Consider the following 19,659-nt stretch of genomic DNA (forward strand, 5'->3'; position numbering starts at 1 on the left):
CACATAGACACAAAATCACACACGCACACAAAAGAAATCTCGAAATGTACAATTTTGTTCTTGTGTGTGTATGTGCATACGTGCGTGTGTGTGTGTCTGTACCTTTTCTTGCAGTGTGCGTTGCAGGTTCAGATCGAATGGTTTGGGTTTCTGTGATGGCGTTGGTTTGATTCGCTCAAAGCGTCCGATCCTCTGCGGATGAAGTTTATCCTTTAGCCTCATGGTGAGAGACGCAAACTGGGAAGCTGGAGAGGAAGAGTAGAATTATCAGCATCATCATCAGGAAGCGAGTTAGCCTTCTCAGTCAGCATGCAGAAAGAAGAGGAGCTCACCTGTCTTACTCTCGGCCCGGGAGGACATGTCTGTAGGTCAGACAGACGTCGGGTACCGTTGAATCCTCTCCGTCTCTGTCGTTCTCACTTCCTTCCTCCTCTTCTTCCTCTTTGTGTGCCAGTGTAACTTATCGTCAGTCTGTCAGTCCTCAGAGAGGAGGAGGGGGAGGAGTCGTCCTGCAGCTCCACCTGCTGGCAGGAAGCCGTCAGCACACCTGTGCTCAATGGAACCTCAACTTTATATAGTTCAGTTTACTCAGTCTGTGTAAAAGTAAAGACGACTTGTGACTCTTCAGCTTCATTCAAACAAACTTTATTCATGTCAACGCGCCACATACACAACACCACTATACACTTTATATGGTACATTACCATCTTTATATATTTTGTAAACATTTATATCAATACCAAACAGTGAAGTTTCTATGATCACAGTGAGGAGCTGCGTTCAGCAGCAGCAACACAATGCTATCACTTAGCTAACGCTCAGCTAATGCTCAGGTCACGCTCAGCTAACGCTCAGCTAATGCTCAGGTCACGCTCAGCTAATGCTCAGGTAACGCTCAGGTAACGCTCAGGTCACACTCAGGTAACGCTTAGCTAACGCTCAGGTAACGCTCAGGTTACGCTTAGGTCACGCTTAGCTAACGCTCAGGTCACGCTTAGCTAACGCTCAGGTTACGCTCAGGTCACGCTTAGCTAACGCTCAGGTCACGCTTAGCTAACGCTCAGGTTACACTCAGGTCACGCTTAGGTAACGCTTAGCTAACGCTCAGGTTACGCTCAGGTCACGCTTAGCTAACGCTCAGGTTACACTCAGGTCACGCTTAGGTAACGCTTAGCTAACAGTCAGGTCACGCTCAGGTAACGCTGAAGTCACGCTCAAGTCACGCTCAGGTCACGCTCTGGTTACGCTCAGGTAACGCTTAGCTAACGCTCAGGTAACGCTCAGGTCACGCTTAGCTAACGCTCAGGTTACGCTCAGGTCACGCTTAGCTAACGCTCAGGTCACGCTTAGCTAACGCTCAGGTTACACTCAGGTCACGCTTAGGTAACGCTTAGCTAACGCTCAGGTTACGCTCAGGTCACGCTTAGCTAACGCTCAGGTTACACTCAGGTCACGCTTAGGTAACGCTTAGCTAACAGTCAGGTCACGCTCAGGTAACGCTGAAGTCACGCTCAAGTCACGCTCAGGTCACGCTCAAGTCACCCTCAGGTAATGCTTAGGTCATGCTTAGGTCACGCTCATCTTTTGCTCTGCTATTGCCCAGCTAACCCTCAGCTAACGATTCAACAAACGTCTTTTAAACTAACAGTACGTTAAATCTTAAACTGGCATGCTTAAATTTATGTGAACACATACACGTTCTGCTAACAGCTAGCTCACGTATCAGCTAACACCGCTAAAATATAGAAACATGTGTTGAAAGCAGCTCAGAACTGGACTAACTCAACATAATTGGCACCACATTAACAACAAACAGGCAGAATAAATAGATCAGCAGTTCAGTTCAGTTTTTTGTTAATCTTTCCAGCTAACAGCTGATGGTGGGACCACAAACTCTCAAAATCTCCTGTATCATTCTTAAGCAACACTTTCAATGACATTTAATAAACCCAAATAAACACCACAGAATAATGTAACTATCAATATTGCTTCACATTTTTGTTTAATTTGAATTGACAATTTAAAGTTAAACATTTTTTTTCTTTTTGAGTTTCATGGAAATATTTTCTGTAATTTGAGACAAAATATAAATAATATAATGTTAAAAACAAATTAAATCAAAACGATATTCATCTTTTCTGAAAAACTCAACAGAATTTTAAACGACAATAAAAAATGTTTTGGGAAGTTACAGACTGACTAGATCTTCTATGGTTGTTGTAGCAACCACAACTGTTTGAATAGGTTTTAAAACCAGGATACATTAACTAGTTGCAATTATTTGGAACCAGCTGGAACCTGTTAGAACCTATGAAAACCCTTTAGAACCAGTTTGGACCTAGTTGGAGAGATTCAAAATTCAAGAGAGTTACAATTATTAAAAACCCTGATGGTGGTTTAGTGTGAGGCACTGGAAACTGCAAGGGTGATGGTTCAAATCCCAGTTGCTCCATGTGTCATGTCAGCTACATGACACCTAATGTAATGTGGAAACTGGTGAGAACCCGTTAGAACCTTTAATCCTGAAGATTTACGGTTGAATTCCTTTGTGAGTTTATTCTGTTTGTTTGACTGATATAGCCAACTTATGCACTGCATTCTGGGACTTGTAGTCAAAGCTGGAATGGCTTTAGGGTGATATAGCAGGATGTGGAAGTTTGTGGACTACGTTACCCACCTGCGCCAATTGGACATCCACATTAAAGAGGACAGCTTTGATCAATGTCAACAAATTCTGAAAAAACTAATTAATTAATACATACGTCATTATATAACAATTATTATAAATAAATGAAAAGTAAAAAAAAGTAAACTTTACACTACAAAAAATCCAACATTTCCGAAACACTTCATCACCATTTATACAAGAGAGACAAACAAACAACTCCAAGAAAATAATAAACAGTTTTGATCCCAGATCAGCTGGAACATCCAGAGAGGAGTGGGAGCTCTTCACCTGGTCTTCATCAGTACTTTATGAAGCTGATCAAGGTCATTCCACTTTCATCACTCCTCTATCATGTCACTGTTGTTGTGATTTGATGACAGACAGGCAGCTGACCTGTCTCAATGTCCTCACAGCCGGACCACATATTACAACACTCAATATTGCTGATCATTTGCTATTTTGTCATAATGTGCTGATAATCAATATCATTATTACTTGTAGTTCCCAGTAACACAGCATCAATAGAAGTAGACACAAACACACACTAGGGTCAGGCTAACCCTCAATAGAAGACTGGGGGCTCTCTCCGTGGGCGGGGCTACCTTTACTGGGACGACTGGGAGGAGAGACGAACATGAAGGACGAGAAAATAAGAGAGGAGAACAGAAGTGAATCCACAGAACAGTTAAAGGTTCAAAGGTTAATCAAACCACTGGGATCAGTATGAAGTACTGATGGCTACTGAGATAGAAACCCTTTATTTACACAATGTGACGACTCAGCAGATAACGATGTAGTAGCTAGCAGGCCATCTACTATCGGATAGAGAGACAAGCAGACAGACAGATAGAGACAAGCAGACAGACAGATAGAGAGACAAGAAGACAGATATAGAGACAAGTACACCAACAGATGAAAAACTGCTGAAGGTGGAATGACCTTAAGTAGTTACAGTAAAGGCTGGAACATGCTCCTGCTCCTTCTTCTAATTCTAATTCTGCTCCTGCTTTTACTTCCGCTTCTGCTCCTGCTCCTACTTCTGCTTCTGCTCCTGCTCCTACTTCTGCTCCTGCTCCTACTTTTGCTTCTCCTCCTGCTCCTGCTCCTACTTCTGCTTCTGCTCCTGCTCCTACTTCTGCTCCTGCTCCTACTTTTGCTTCTCCTCCTGCTCCTACTTCTGCTCCTGCTCCTGCTTTTACTTAAGCTTCAGCTTCAGCTTCCGCTTCAGCTCCTGCTTCTACTTCTACTTCTGCTCCTGCTTCTACTTCTACTTCTCCTTCTGCTTCTGCTCCTGCTCCTACTTCTGCTCCTGCTCCTACTTTTGCTTCTGCTCCTGCTCCTGCTCCTGCTTCTACTTCTGCTCCTGCTCCTGCTTTTACTTAAGCTTCAGCTTCAGCTTCCGCTTCAGCTCCTGCTTCTACTTCTACTTCTACTTCTGCTCCTGCTTCTACTTCTACTTCTCCTTCTGCTCCTGCTCCTACTTCTGCTCCTGCTCCTACTTTTGCTTCTGCTCCTGCTCCTGCTTCTACTTCTGCTCCTGCTTCTACTTCTGCTCCTGCTCCTGCTTCTACTTCTGCTCCTGCTCCTGCTTTTACTTAAGCTTCAGCTTCCGCTTCTACTTCTGCTCCTACTTCTGCTCCTGCTCCTGCTTCTACTTCTGCTCCTGCTCCTGCTCCTGCTTCTACTTCTGCTCCTGCTTCTACTTCTGCTCCTGCTCCTGCTTTTACTTAAGCTTCAGCTTCAGCTTCCGCTTCAGCTCCTGCTTCTACTTCTACTTCTACTTCTGCTCCTGCTTCTACTTCTACTTCTCCTTCTGCTCCTGCTCCTGCTCCTACTTCTGCTCCTGCTCCTACTTTTGCTTCTGCTCCTGCTCCTGCTTCTACTTCTGCTCCTGCTCCTGCTTCTACTTCTGCTCCTGCTCCTGCTCCTGCTTCTACTTCTGCTCCTGCTCCTGCTTTTACTTAAGCTTCAGCTTCCGCTTCTGCTTCTGCTTCTACTTCTACTTCTGCTCCTACTTCTGCTCCTGCTTCTACTTCTACTTCTCCTTCTGCTCCTGCTCCTACTTCTGCTCCTGCTCCTACTTTTGCTTCTGCTCCTGCTCCTGCTTCTACTTCTGCTCCTGCTCCTGCTCCTGCTTCTACTTCTGCTCCTGCTCCTGCTTCTACTTCTGCTCCTGCTCCTGCTTTTACTTAAGCTTCAGCTTCCGCTTCTACTTCTGCTCCTGCTTCTACTTCTGCTCCTGCTCCTGCTCCTGCTTCTACTTCTGCTCCTGCTCCTGCTTCTACTTCTGCTCCTGCTCCTGCTTTTACTTAAGCTTCAGCTTCCGCTTCTGCTTCTACTTCTACTCCTACTTCTGCTCCTGCTTCTACTTCTGCTCCTGCTTTTACTTCCGCTTCAGCTTCTGTTCCTGCTTCCGCTTCTGCTTCCACTTCAGCTCCTGCTCCTGCTTCTACTTCTGCTCCTGCTCCTGCTTTTACTTAAGCTTCAGCTTCCGCTTCTGCTTCTACTTCTACTCCTACTTCTGCTCCTGCTTCTACTTCTGCTCCTGCTTTTACTTCCGCTTCAGCTTCTGTTCCTGCTTCCGCTTCTGCTTCCACTTCAGCTCCTGCTTCTGCTTCTGCTCCTGCTTCAGCTCCTGCTTCTGCTTCTACTTCTGCTCCTCGTGTCGACAGACTGGTTTCACTTCATGGTTCTAAAAGGTTTGCTCGCGTTGCAAAGCATTTCACCTCCAGACCACCAGGTGGAGCAACGTGTATTGTTGAAGACGACCTACAGAGTGACGTCTTTGTGTGGAAGTCGTTGGTTTGTTTATTTATTTATAGAGACTTTTTTGCCTCGTGCATCATCACTGCTGCTTTTCATCGCATTTTTTTCGTGGAAATATTTGTTCCGTATTTTCCTCCAAGTTTGTTCACCCCTCGACAGGCAAACCGACGTTTGCAGAGATCTTCCTCCATGAATCCATCATCACGTCCTTATAGTCCACCAATGACGGCTTGTATCAGTGGTTCATATTTACGTTTCCTTCCGACAAAAACTCAAACTGATTAATTTTCTTGTAAAAAATCGTTGTTTTAATAATGGCGGAATTATGCTATGAATCACAGCCAATCACAGCCTTGCAGCTGCGTGAGCTCACAAAGCTTTTGACCTAAGTTTAGAAAAAATTCTCGAAGGACGCAAACACGCAAGAGTGGTGAAAAGTCATTTCTCTGAAGACGCATAAACTAGGCTTAACTCTGTGGTAGAGTTGAGTAGAGAAATACTAATATTACCACTGCAGATTCATACTACATACATAATATTATTCATTTTAATATTATACAATATTTTATTATGAGTAATCATATAATAAATTGTAATCTGTACTATAAGTACTAATGATATAAATAACTATAATAATATAAATAATGTTACAATAAACACTAACATACTAATTTACTGCACTTTTTGAAAAGCTTTGTTCAGAACCAGAGTCGGCTCGACCTTTGACCTCAGACTGTGTGTGTGCTGTTACCTTGGGACTCCGGGGGGGGGCGCTCGGTTGGGTCGGGAGGGGATGGAGGGGGTTCCAGGGTCAGGTGACATGGCAGGGCGGGAGGGCGGGCCTGAGGCGGAGCGCCCACCTGGACGGGGAGGGCCGGGGGGGGCCCGGCGCTGGGGGATGGGACTGGACATGGGAGACCTGCGGAGATCGGGCAGAGACCCTGAGTGAGGGGGAACCAGACCACCCCCCTCCCCTCCCACCTGACCCATTGCTAGGCTACCTGCGTCCTGAAGGCATCCCCGTCACCTGCAGCCAAGAGTCGTCAACAGGTGGAGGCATCGTCGTGGTGATGGTGGAGGTGCTGATGTCACCGATGATGTGGAGACCCTCACGAAGCGCGTGGTACATCTTCAACATCTCATCACGGTGCTGAGCCTGGGGGGAAGACAAGGGGGGGCAGAGGGAGAGAGAGAGAGATCTATTACATTCAGCACTTCATGTCCGTCTCTGTCTCCACCCGTCCGTCTGCTCACCTGCTCCGGTGACTCCTCCATCAGGGTGTTCTGGTCTCCACAGGAGTAGAGCTGAGCCAGCAGGTCTGAGTGGATGAACTCCTTTGTCTGGGGACCAGAGAGGAGCTCATGCGATGGGTGACCTCACTTCCTGGGTGTGTGTGTGTGTGTGTGTGTGTGCGACATACGTTGTTGACCATCAGGTGCATGATGGTCTTGGGGATGAGGTCTCTGACCGTGCGGTGGATGATTGACAGGTACGAGTCCACCAGGTTCCTCACAATCTCCACCTGTCGCTCCAGCTGAGGGTCCAAGCTGTGGATCTGCCCGTCCCCCCGCGCCTCCTCCACCTCCACCTTCACCAGGAGGGGGGGGGGGTTACGTAATCACAGCCACACGTACACAGAGACACAATCACAGACACACACAAACACACACACACAAACACATACAGACACACAGACACAGCAGCACTTATAAACACACACACACACACACACACCTGAATAAGAGGAACTCTTGTCAGTGTGTGAGAGGACTCACCTTGTCTTTATCCTGCAGGAGAAGAAGAGTTATGCCCATATTAGTTTGTTTGCATAGTTAGTAGTATAGTAGTATTGCATTGATGAAGTAGTATTGTAGTAATGTATTAGTACAATGGTAATGTTGTAGTATAGTAGTATTGCCTTGATGAAGTAGTATTGTGGTAATGTATTAGTACAGTGGTAATGTTGTAGTATAGTAGTATTGCAGTGATGAAGCAGTATTGTAGTAATGTATTAGTACAGTGGTAATGTTGTAGTATAGTAGTATTGCAGTGATGAAGCAGTATTGTAGTAATGTATTAGTACAATGGTAATGTTGTAGTATAGTAGTGATGAAGCAGTATTGTAGTAATGTATTAGTACAGTGGTAATGTTGTAGTATAGTAGTATTGCAGCGATGAAGGAGTATTGTAGTAATGTATTAGTACAGTGGTAATGTTGTAGTATAGAAGTATTGCAGCGATGAAGCAGTATTGTAGTAATGTATTAGTACAGTGGTAATGTTGTAGTATAGTAGTATTGCAGTGATGAAGCAGTATTGTAGTAATGTATTAGTACAATGGTAATGTTGTAGTATAGTAGTATTGTAGTAATGTATTAGTACAGTGGTAATGTTGTAGTATAGTAGTATTGCAGTGATGAAGTAGTATAGTAATGATGTAGTATAGTAGTAATGTAGTAGTACCACGGTGCGTTCAGGGTACACTCCGGCTCGTAGGAAAGAAGCCTTCCAGCTGTCGACCTCCTCCAGAGACTCACTGGCCAACTCCAACTGACGAGAATCTTTATAGACATTCCTGAAACATGGATATTAATAATTATTATAAATACACACAGACAGACAGACAGACACACACACACACACACACACCTGTGCTCCGTGTTGAATAGAGCAAAGATGTGTTTACTGGACATAAAACTCTTCTCGATGTCTTTGAGTTTCAGGTTGTCCACAGGGAGCATGTACTTCTTGTCCTTCTCCTGCAGGGAGAGACAACAACACACGATCAGGATCATCTTTCCTCTCATTGTGGTCTGAGGGGCAGCACTCCGATGTATCCGGGTCTTAGTTCTTCTCCTAGTCCATCAACATCTAGACTGGATGGACTGGTCCAGATGTTGAATCAGCTTGAGACCTAAAGGTTCTCTCCTCCTCCGGCAGAGTCTAGACCCCAGAAGAAGAACTTTCGATATGCTCAGTCCATACAGAGAAGGTCTGACCCTTCATGGACCTGAGGATCTACAGCTTCAGGTTCTGAGCCATCACCTGTTCTCTTCTTCCTCTCCCAAGAATGAGGAGGGTCTCTGTAACTCTGCTCTTATTTGTTGCTAATACATTTCTGTGTGTGTGTGTGTGTTACCTCATCGTCTTTGTACCACGACAGCGTCTCGGCTGTCAGGACGAACCAGTACTCTTTAGCTCCTCCCTTCATGATGCTGATGTTGTTAATGGTGAGCCAACCTTTACGGATCACCTGCACACACACACACACACACACACACACACACACACACACACACACACACACACACACACACAGATGAGTATTTATCTACTACTTACTCATGTGTAAATCAGTGTCATCACTAACTTTACACACACACACACACAGTGATCCACTGACCATGATCTCGTCCTGGTTGCCGTGGTAACAGAGAGAGAAAAAAAGAGGACAAGAGGAGCATGTAAACAAAGAGTCCAGATCTAAATGAAGTCCTTCTGTTTCTACCCAGAATTCATAGATTTGTTATCCCCCACAACTCCACCCCCCCCCCCCCCCCTGACCCATCAGTGGCTCACACCTCTGTATTACCCCCCCGCCCCATCACGGACCCTCTCTATTCTGGAGAGAGACGTAAACCGGCTCTTTAAAAAACAGAACCCCTGTAAAGCAGCCAGTCCGGACTCCGTCACACCCGGTGTTCACCGCCATCTTCAACACCTCCTTGGTGACAGGCCACGTCCCAGCCTGCTTCAAGGCCTCCACCATCATCCCTGTTCCCAAGAAGCCCGACTCCACCTGCAAGTGGATCACTGACTTCCTGTCCGATGGGCCTCAGATTCTCATCACAACGAATATCTTCTCTTGCGATGCAGCGTGGAAAAAATCTTCTAGAGTGTCTTACACTGCCTCTGCTGTGATGTCATCACGTGGCTGGTGGTCATATACGTTCCCCATGGGGTTAAGGAGAGTGAGAGGAACTCCATCAGCAGACCACTGCCTGATGATGGAGTGATGGAAACTGACATTGTCCCAAACTATTACATACTTTGACAAGTCATCTCCAATGTACGCTCTATATTGGGTGTGGCTCTTATCTCATCAATATGCATATGTCCTTGAACTCTTCTGCCTCAACCTCCCAACTCCTCTTCCTCTTCTCTCTGGCTGTTGACTGCGTCCAAATCCTTGTCCTTCCATTGTCAGACATTGTAAGATTGTGTTGTGCTGCAGCTATATGTACTTGCCAGTTGATGCTTCATGAGATGCACCTTCGTTAGAGAAAGTCCAGATTCACCTGGGAGCAATTTACGAATTCAGAAAAAAGGTCTAATGGAAATGTACAGAAAGATGCCTGACATATTATGACAACTTTGCATGTAGAGTGAGGCCTGCATGTAGTGTAAGACCTTTTGATCAACATGACATAAACACTTGATAATGTAGAAACACTAGAGAATTGTACATAATAATTTGCATGGATGAACCAAAGCTTCTGTAACTTGTTCAAAGGAATGAGATGTAATCTGAGAAATGTACTGAGGACTGATATAAACTGTAAACTAAAATACCTGGAGGTGTAAAGAAAGAGTCACTGAGGCAAAGACACAAAGAGGCCAGGAGTCAAAGAGGCAAAGTTTCCTGATTGGACTCACCTGATTTCCTGCAGCTTTCTTCTTGCTCATCTGACTACTCTTCTGCTGAGCACTGACAGAAAGACAGAGACAGAGACGGGCAGACAGGCATGAAGACATCAGCATGTTTGTTTGTTTTGTTTGTTGGGCTTCTTGTTTTTGAAGAAGAGACGTTCCTACTTTGCAAAGCCGATGAAGTCTTCGTGGTTGGTGTTCATGTAGGCCAACTCGATGTCGATCAGCAGCATCACCTGAGGATACAAATGTTGGGGGAGGGTTTGTTGATCTGCACATTGTGAGTCTCTCTTAAAGTCTTCTTAAACTCCTTGTGACCTACACACGATGGTACACCTAGTACACGATGGTACACCTGGTACACGATGGTACACCTAGTACACGATGGCATCCTGTCTTAGCAGATCGAACACATAGATGCCTTGACTGATCCTTGTCCTGTTACGTTATCTGCCTCTCAAATGTTTATTGACTGGGCTCCATTAAGGGAGCGTGAGGGGCGTCGCTTTACAACACCTGGGGGTTTCTGCTGAGACAACACAGGTCCCTCTTTTCTCTTCTTCTTCCGTTCTCCCCTCTCCACTTTGTCAGATCTTCCTTCTCCTCTGAGGGAGAAGGAAGAATCTGTCCCTTTTCAGCTGAATTGAGTCATTTGACTTCTGTAAATACTTAAACACAAAGCGAGTTCAAGATACTTTTGATTTCAATTCACAAATTTGCACTGCAACAAAGAGACAGGTCAATTAGACAGACAGGTGGGTCAGACAGACAGGTGTGTGGGTCCAATATACCTGGCCTTTGGTGCGACTCTCTCTGTCTCTGATGTGCTGAGTAACGATTCTCTCCATTTCCTCTCTGAGCATCGGAAACTGAGCCAACTACAGGAAGAGAGAGGTCAGGGGTCATGACCTTCCAAAACAACACCTTATGACCCTGTCATGTGGCAGTAGTAGTACTATTGGTAGTAGTGGTTGTACTGGTACCTTCTGGGTACACTGCCTCACAGTGTCATGTGGCAGTAGTAGTACTATTGGTAGTAGTGGTTGTACTGGTACCTTCTGGGTACACTGCCTCACAGTGTCATGTGGCAGTAGTAGTACTATTGGTAGTAGTGGTTGTACTGGTACCTTCTGGGTACACTGCCTCACAGTGTCATGTGGCAGTAGTAGTACTATTGGTAGTAGTGGTTGTGCTGGTACCTTCTGGGTACACTGCCTCACAGTGTCATGTGGCAGTAGTAGTACTATTGGTAGTAGTGGTTGTGCTGGTACCTTCTGGGTACACTGCCTCACGGTGTTCACCAGCTCGTTGATAACCATATCGACACACTTCTGACATGGCTCTTTGATCTGAGCGATGAGGCGCTTCACGATGGTCTCAAACGCCATGTCGGGGGTGAACAGACCCGTCCTGAGCAGACAATCACACCCTTCAGCGATCAATAACACATGAGGTGGGCGGTGTTACAATGGCAACCCGGAGAGAGCGTCAACACGGCGACCTCACCTGATCCCGTGGATGTTCTTGATGGCGTAGCTGATCTCCTTACGAAGAGTCTTCTCATCACTCTCCAACTGCTCACAGACACACACACACACACACACACAGACACAGACAGACAGACGTACGGACAGACACACACGTGAACTTAGGCTAGATCGGATGAGTCTTGGTGTGCACGTGTGTGTGTGAATTACCTTGACGATCTCAAAGGGGAAGCGCTCGTGGAAGATCCTGTTGATCTTAGCTCCTCCTGAGAGCTCGTAGGTCTCCACCTGATCCCCAGATCCTTCGATCCGCTTCTCAAAGTCTACGGCAAACTGCTGCACCATCCTGCCACACACACACACACACACACACACAGAGTAAATATTGGTGTTTATCAGTGTGTAGTACTGGTGTTGGTGAGTAATACTGACTGCAGCAGGGCCTTGGTCTTGCGTCCTGGGTCGTCTGGTCTGAAGTTCTTGTACTCCTCCACCTCCTTCTCGATGGAGAGCAGCTGGCTCTGCAGTTTGCTGCGTAGGGCCGGTAACGTGTCCCGTATGTGGTTTGTCAGTTGCTAACGGCAGTGAAGAAAAGCTCTACTAGGTTACAGACGGAAGTGATCGCTAATCGCCAACCTTCAACTAACAATCACTCCATGTCACTTTTATTATTATTCCTCCACAAAGCCCTGTGAATGTGCTCACCTGGTTAAGGATCTTCTGCAAGTAGGCAGTGCCCATGCGGTCAGCCAGGTGTCGGTAGGACGGGTGCGACAGGAAGAACTTTCTCTCAGCTTGCAGAGCCGCTGTGATGTCTTTCCTCCCATCAATGTCCTTCTGACTGCGGTTCACCACCCCGATGTAACCTGAGGTCAGAGTTAGGGCTGTCAACGAATATTCTTTATTGGAATAGTTGTTAAAAACAGATATTCAAATGTAAAAAACAAAAAACACAACAGACTGTCTGCTTTGCTGCTGCACTGACTTTATATTGCATGAATAAAATTGACAAGAAGATACAAGCGCTTCATGCACTGCTTTGATTATTTTTTGTTGTTTCATGGAAAGGAAAAGTTCCATGTTTACCACAGCACGGCTTTCAATGTCGGTTCTAAACTCTCTAAACTTCAATTAAGGTTAAGAATCAGCATTTGTTCATTTAAACCGCTGAGAGAGAGAGAGAGAGTATGGAAGTAAATATGTGCCATCGGGGGTTGAAATAAAAAGTTGATTGAATTTCTAGCACTGAATATTTAGGCATTGAAATTATGTACCTGAATGTTTTTCAACATTAAAACACCGCAAAAAAATTCAACCTAAAAAAAAAAAATGTTGAAATATTCGAAATGGAGGCTACAATATTCAACCGCAAAAAATTCAACCTTGGCACACCAACATCCGGGACACTAAGGAGGAGCATCGATTCTAGATTCAAGATCAGGAGCGTGCGTCAAGCTAAAGGAGCGAGCACCCAAAACACCTTCGGCTTTGGATTGTATCCATGTCCAATAATAACGGGACTTTAACTCTTCTTCATGTCATCAGTGTGGCAACGTATGAAGAAATACATAAAAGAACATATAATGTTCACCCTGAACCAAAACGTTTGCTTGCCACTGACGATATACAACTCTATTAAAATATACAAATCAACTAAATCCCTTAGACTGGGTTGGCCGAGTGTGTAGCACAGCTGCTCTGTGGCACAACGTTATTTTGCGCGACACGGTTCGAATCCCGGTTGTGGCGGACTTTTAATAAATGTTCTTTTATGTATTTCTTCATACGTGGCAGTGACGTAGTGCTCACTTATACAATTGTAATCGCTGCAATGGATATGGGATGCATTTTTGAACATTTTCAGAACAATATGTTTGCAAATGTGTGACGACTCAAGTGACGGAGGCAGACAACACCTGCCTGCCGGGGGAAAACAAACACGCACCCGTAGCCAAACCAGTAGTTCAAAAACCAGTAGGCACGTAACACCGTCACTGAAAAATGGGTTCTCGTTTCAGACTTTATGAGCAAATACAGGATCCCTTTGAGATAAATTCTAAAGCCTCGCATTAAGACGTACATCCCTTTATGTAAGACTCTGTGCTACTTGCAGGTCGCTGTGTTGTGCCAGATCCTCAATAAAGTTTACCCATGGTCATGAAGACTCATTTAACGTTACGTGGACTTTGAATGTCGCTTAATACCCAACTGAGATCGGCTTGTGCCGCTGTGAAAAAGGATCCTTCCACCGACGCTACTGCGGTTATTCCTGCATGTCCTGTCGGGTTTATGTGTCTGCGCGCTCCGTTAAAGCCGCTGCCCCCCCCCCCACTACGATACAACGGCTCATCTGCCTCTTCAAGCGCGTTCCTGGTTTTCAAAACTCCGCCAATCACTCCTAACAGCTTGTCGAAGGATCTCAGCATCATTAAATGAATTCAAAACTAGAAGAAGAGGCGTATTGTGAGCGGCTGTACGCTCTCGTTTAACTTCCGCTTAGTTCATGTCCAACACAGTCTGTTAATGTACAAATGTCAGCTTTCTATTACGGAATCTTACAGAAACAAACCACACTGATGACATGAAGAAGAGTTAAAGCCCCGTTATTATTGGACATGTTTACAATCCAAAGCTGAAGGTGTTTTGGGTGCTCGCTCCTTTAGCTTGACGCACGCTCCTGATCTTGAGTCTAGAATCGATTGCTCTTCCTTAGTGTCCCGGATGTTGGTGTGCCAAGGTTGAATTTTTTGCGGTTGAATATTGTAGCCTCCATTTCGAATATTTCAACATTTTTTTTTTTTAGGTTGAATTTTTTTGCGGTGTTTTAATGTTGAAAAACATTCAGGTACATAATTTCAATGCATAAATATTCAGTGCTAGAAATTCAATCAACTTTTTATTTCAACCCCCGAGGGCACAGATTTACTTCCATAAGAGAGGGAGAGTCTCTTGGCCATTAGTTCATTTACTTATTGTTGTGTAGGTCAACAACGAATAGAAGTGTTTAAAGAGACTTGTCTCTTTAAACACCTTCAGGTAACTCCTCACCTCGACGTAGAGGAAGCAGCTTGTTCTCCAGGATGTCCCTGGCGTCCGTCCCCTCGTCCATCAGGTCCAGTTTGGTGATCACACCGATGGTCCTCAGACCTGAACACAAGTTCTACATTCAAACCATCACAAACATCTGCATGTGGAGAAACATGGAGGCTGTGTGGACAAGGGGATCTGGACCTGAACCTAGACCAGATCAAGATCCAAGTCATGTGCAAGACCAGTTGACGTAAATACGAACAACCTGATCTTCTGCATGCGTTTCAGTCTCTTCTCTCCTCTTTTTCTGCTTCTATCTCTACTGCCAAAAGCTCTTTCTACCAATCCAGAATCAAGTCCTCATTTTCTAACCCCCAAAACTCTTTCTATCTTCTCCAACCTCCTCGAACCCCCCAGTCCTCCTCCACCCTTCTTCCAAGAGATTTTGTCAGCTATTTCTTTGGTACCTTCTACCTGTATCACACCGACTTCACCGCTATCGCCCTCGCTTCCCTCTTTCACCCCCCTGTTCTTACCTTAGTAATCTCTGCCCGTCCCACCACGTGCTCTCTCGACCCCATTCCATCCCACATTCTACAATCCATCGCTCATGATCTTCTTCCGTTCCTCACCTGTCTCATTAACGATGCTCTGTCATCTGGCTGTTTCCCCAACTCTCTGAAGGAGACGTTAACCCACTCCTGAAGAAACCCACCCTCAACCCTTATGAAGAAAACACCTACAGACCGGTACCTCTTCTTCCCTTTCTGTCCAAAACTATTGAACGTGCATCTTCAACCAACTCTCCTCCTATCTCCAACATAACAACCTCCTTGACCCCCATCGGTCAGGCTTCAAGGCCATTCCACAGAGACTGATCTCCTTGCTGTCTCAGAGCAACTCCACGCTGCTAGAGCCGCCTCTCTCTTCTCTGTCCTCATCCTTCTGGACCTTTCTGCTGCATTTGACACGATAAACCACCAGATCCTTATCTCCTCCTTTCAGGAACTTGGTGTCTCAGGCTCTGTTCTCTCCCTTCTCTCATCCTACCTTGATGGGAGCACCTACCGGGTAACCTGGAGGGGATCTGTGTTGGAACCTTGTCCTCTTACTACTGGAGTTCCTCAGGGCTCCGTCCTGGGTCCCCTCATCTTTTCTATCCACACCAACTCTCTCGCCTCCATCATTCGCTCGCATGGTTTCTCCTGCTACAGCTACACCGACACCCAACTAATTCTCTCCTTCCCTCACTCGGACACTCAGGTTGAGGCACAGATCTCTGTCTGTCTGACTGACATCTCTCACCACCTGAAGACTGAACTTCTTCTCTGTACGGGAAAAGACTCTCCCACCAAGGACCTGACCGTTAACTTCAGCAACTCCGTGTTAACGTCCACTCTGACTGCTAGAAACCTCGATGTGACACCTGACTCCCAACATCACAGCGACAACACGATCCTGTAGGTCCACGCTCTACAACATCAGGAGAATACGACCCTTCTCACTCAGAAGGAGGCGCAGGTACTGATTCAGGCTCTTGTCATCTCCTGGACTATTGTAACTGTCTCCTGGCAGGTCTCCCTGCTCCATTCCACCTCTGCAGCTCATCCAGAATGCAGCAGCTCCACTGGTCTTTAACCTTCCTAAGTTCTCCCACAATGCTCCACTCCTCCTCGCTTCACTGGTTACCAGTGGCTGCCTCATCCAGTTCAAAACACTGGTTCTCACGTAGCATGCTGGGAATGGAGCTCTGGCGGGTGGAGGGCTCACCTTGGGGGTCCACCTCCTTAGCAATCTTCAGGGCGTCGGAGTTAGCAAGGTCGGAGTTAGCCGGGGACACCGCCAGCAGGAGACAGTTGTCTTTGGTCACAAACTGCAGCAACATCTCTCGGATCTGGTTCTCGATGTCCGCCGGCTGGTCGCCAACCGGAACCTTCGTCATCCCAGGGAGGTCCACCAGGGTCAGGTTCAGGACTGAGACATACGGAGACACGCCGAGGTAATGTGTGGTACCGTTGGGCGTGTACTCTGAGGTTTATTGTGTGTGTTGTGTGTGTTGTGCGGTACCGTTGGGAGAGTACACTCTGAGGTTTATTGGAACCGGACTGATTCCTTTATTCTGTCCGGTTATTCGATCCGTTTCTGCTTCGATCTCCTGACGAACTTCATCAAAGTCGATGAACTTCTTCCCTTTGCAGTGAAGGAACTCTGCATACTCTGATCAGTAAACATGATCAGTCACATGATCAGTCACATGAATGTATTGTTCATTTTTTACATTGTTCATTGTGTAACATGACATCCATTGTAGTCTGTCCATCCTGACGGAGAGGTCCAATGTCAGGGTCAAAGGTCAGAGGATGTCGCATGTGTACAGACTGTAAAGCCCTGTGAGGCTAATTTGTAATCTGTGATTGTGGACTTTACAAAATTAATTGAATTCCCATGATCAATACACATGATTGGACACATGATGACAGTGCAACCATGACAACAGGAGAACTTGACTCACCTGTTGGACAGTTGATGAGCTGAAGAACCAATGGACGACGAGTAACGATACCTGAACCCCGAGGGAGGAAGTCTCTGAGAGGGAAAGGTGAGGGGGGGTTAAACAGGTAGTGTGAAGAGTACCTGTGCAGGTAGAGTACGTTTTAGCGTTTTTAATGCGTTTCTGCTTTTAAAAAACAGATTTGTTTGACAGGGGGCAGAGCTTAATGTGCTTTGTGGGTGTTGAGCTGAGAGATTTCTACAGCTGGTTGCTATGGTTATGTAAATCCTAAAACATGTTGCCTTCAGGCACTGTTGTTGTTTAGTTTGGGAGAATCGCTGACCTAAGGGAAAAACCTGCTGGCCGATACCCTAATTCTATCTTCATAAATGCTTAATAAAGTAGTCATGTATATGATATTCTCTATTATTATTATTATAGATAAGAAGAAGCTAGCCCTGTGACATGTGGACCAGTTCAATAGCACTTGAAGCTGGGGAAACACGTCTCTGCCTCTCGGACCATCAGCACCTCAAGGCTGCGTTCTTTCCCCTCTGCTCTTCTCCCTGTACACCAACAGCTGCACCTCCAGTCACCAGTCTGTCAAGCTCAACACCCTGAAGACAGTGGAGATGGTCGTGGACTTCAAGAAGTACACACCACCACCTTCCACCCCCTCACTCTGTGTAACTCCCCGTCACCACTGTGGACTCCTTCCGTTTCCTGGGCTCCATCATCACCAGGACCTCAAGTGGGAGCGGAACATCAGCTCCATCACCTTGTGGTACGCTGCAGCCACAGCCAAGGACAAGGGCAGGCTGCAGCGTGTCATCGCTCTGCAGAGAGGGTGATTGGCTGCAATCTGCCGTCTCTCCAGGACTTGTTCGCTTCCAGGACTTTGAAGCAGCCAGAAGGATTGTAGCTGACCCCTCTGACCCTGGACATGAACTGTTTGTGCCCCTTCCATCCGGCAGGAGGTTGAGGTCCATCAGAACCAAGACCTCCTGCCACACTAACAGTTTCTTCCCTTCGGCAGTTGGGTTCATCAACAGAGCCGGGCCCCCCTGACTGACTCTCACTGTCACTTTCACTCGTCACTTTGTTAGTTAGTGCCCTTTATCTTTATCTTTATTTTCATTTCTATTTTTATATTTATTTCTTAACTTAACTAACCCATTGCATATATACACTATATTTTATTATTTTGTTATCTTATTCCTGCACTACGTTGTCTGTCCATTGTCGTACTGTCTGCCATCATCACCAACCGCCAAGTCAAATTCCATGTATGTCTTTCTTCCTGTTTCCATTCTCCACAGAGAGAAACATCATTGCCACGTGAGGAGTTCCTCAAAGCTCCATTTTGGGTCCTCTTCTTGTGGTGTTTCGACCAGGAGGAAAGTCAATAATCAATAGATCAACACCAGCGCTAGTTGATTAGCTGCTAGCTGTGCTCACCTTGGAGCTAACTGAAAGCTAACTTTAGATCTTCTGAGTTCAACCAGGGTTTTTGTTAAAGCCTTTCTGACATTAAGGAGATAAATCCTGGGTCTTATACAATGGGATACTATTTTGAAGTATATCATATTATATAATGTATGACATAACACAACACATTACTTTGTATCATATTAAATACATCATACACTACTGTTCCTGTCAGACTGGCCCACTTAAACATAAATTAACATTATTTTGGATGATTAAAAGTAATATTTTCTTTTTTGGTAACATTTGTCTGGTTGGACATGGCATAAAAGGATCCTGGTTATTGTGACACGTCGGGGATGTCAGCAGAGAAAGAAGTGATTTAGTCCCCAGATTTTATACTATATCATATTATATTATGTTTGATCCGTCTTATCCTTAGGGCCCACTGGTGTGCAGTCACACACACACATGTCATTATCATATTATGACACGATGGAATATCATATTATAGACTCCATCATATTCATATCATAGGAAATTAAATCGCTCCTTTGCTATATTTTTAACCGCATCGTGTACTTACGTGCGGGGCGGCTCCCTCGAACACACGCACACACACACACACACACGGACACACACACAGGCGACTCACTTGCCCACGAAGTTCTCCAGCACCGAGCTCTTGCCCGCGCTCTGCCCCCCCACCACGGCGATCTGCGGGAGGTCCAGGCTGGAGTTCTGTCCGATGGAGGAGAAGGCGTCCTGCAGCTTGTTGACCAGCGGGATCAGGTCCTCCATGCCGCGGTTCCCCATGGCGGCGAGACGGGTGCAGAGGAATCAGAGAGACAGGCGGCCTGCGGTCTCACGTCCGATCATCGGTAGCGATGATGAGGAGAAGGATGAAGATGATGCTCTGGATGTGACCTTCAGCTCGGCTCTCCTTATCTTCTTCTTCTCCTACCGCTCTCCTCCGCTGCAGGGCGGAATTTACGCTTCCGGTTCGGGCTTTCACAATAAGAGCTCCAGACTGATTCAGAATGAACCGATACTCATCTTATGATTGGATTTGATATTCATACATATCATTGTTTTGATTATAGTTAATAACCTCCCGTTTTTCTTTGTGACTTCCTGTT

The 19,659-nt window shown here is 45.9% G+C and overlaps 1 protein-coding gene across 1 annotated transcript; it reads right to left on the reverse strand.

The window, feature by feature from the left end:
- Positions 1–629: 629 nt before the first annotated feature.
- On the reverse strand, positions 630–19,623 carry LOC119225514 (dynamin-1-like). Its single transcript, XM_037483414.2, has 23 exons — positions 19,176–19,623; positions 17,114–17,187; positions 16,669–16,818; positions 16,372–16,575; positions 14,620–14,718; positions 12,277–12,437; positions 12,004–12,146; positions 11,782–11,917; positions 11,591–11,658; positions 11,356–11,494; positions 10,876–10,962; positions 10,250–10,320; positions 10,091–10,142; positions 8,838–8,849; positions 8,574–8,687; positions 8,084–8,193; positions 7,898–8,009; positions 7,211–7,222; positions 6,856–7,023; positions 6,689–6,775; positions 6,436–6,590; positions 6,186–6,353; positions 630–3,284 (listed from the first exon to the last, which is right to left on the reverse strand). Exons 1-23 carry the CDS (start codon positions 19,334–19,336, stop codon positions 3,224–3,226), a joined length of 2,544 nt encoding a protein of 847 aa, XP_037339311.1. The 5' UTR covers positions 19,337–19,623; the 3' UTR covers positions 630–3,223.
- Between the last annotated feature and the right edge of the window lie 36 nt (positions 19,624–19,659).

Source organism: Pungitius pungitius, chromosome 5 (assembly GCF_949316345.1).
Source record: "Pungitius pungitius chromosome 5, fPunPun2.1, whole genome shotgun sequence".
In the NCBI taxonomy this organism is placed as follows: Eukaryota; Metazoa; Chordata; class Actinopteri; order Perciformes; family Gasterosteidae; genus Pungitius; species Pungitius pungitius.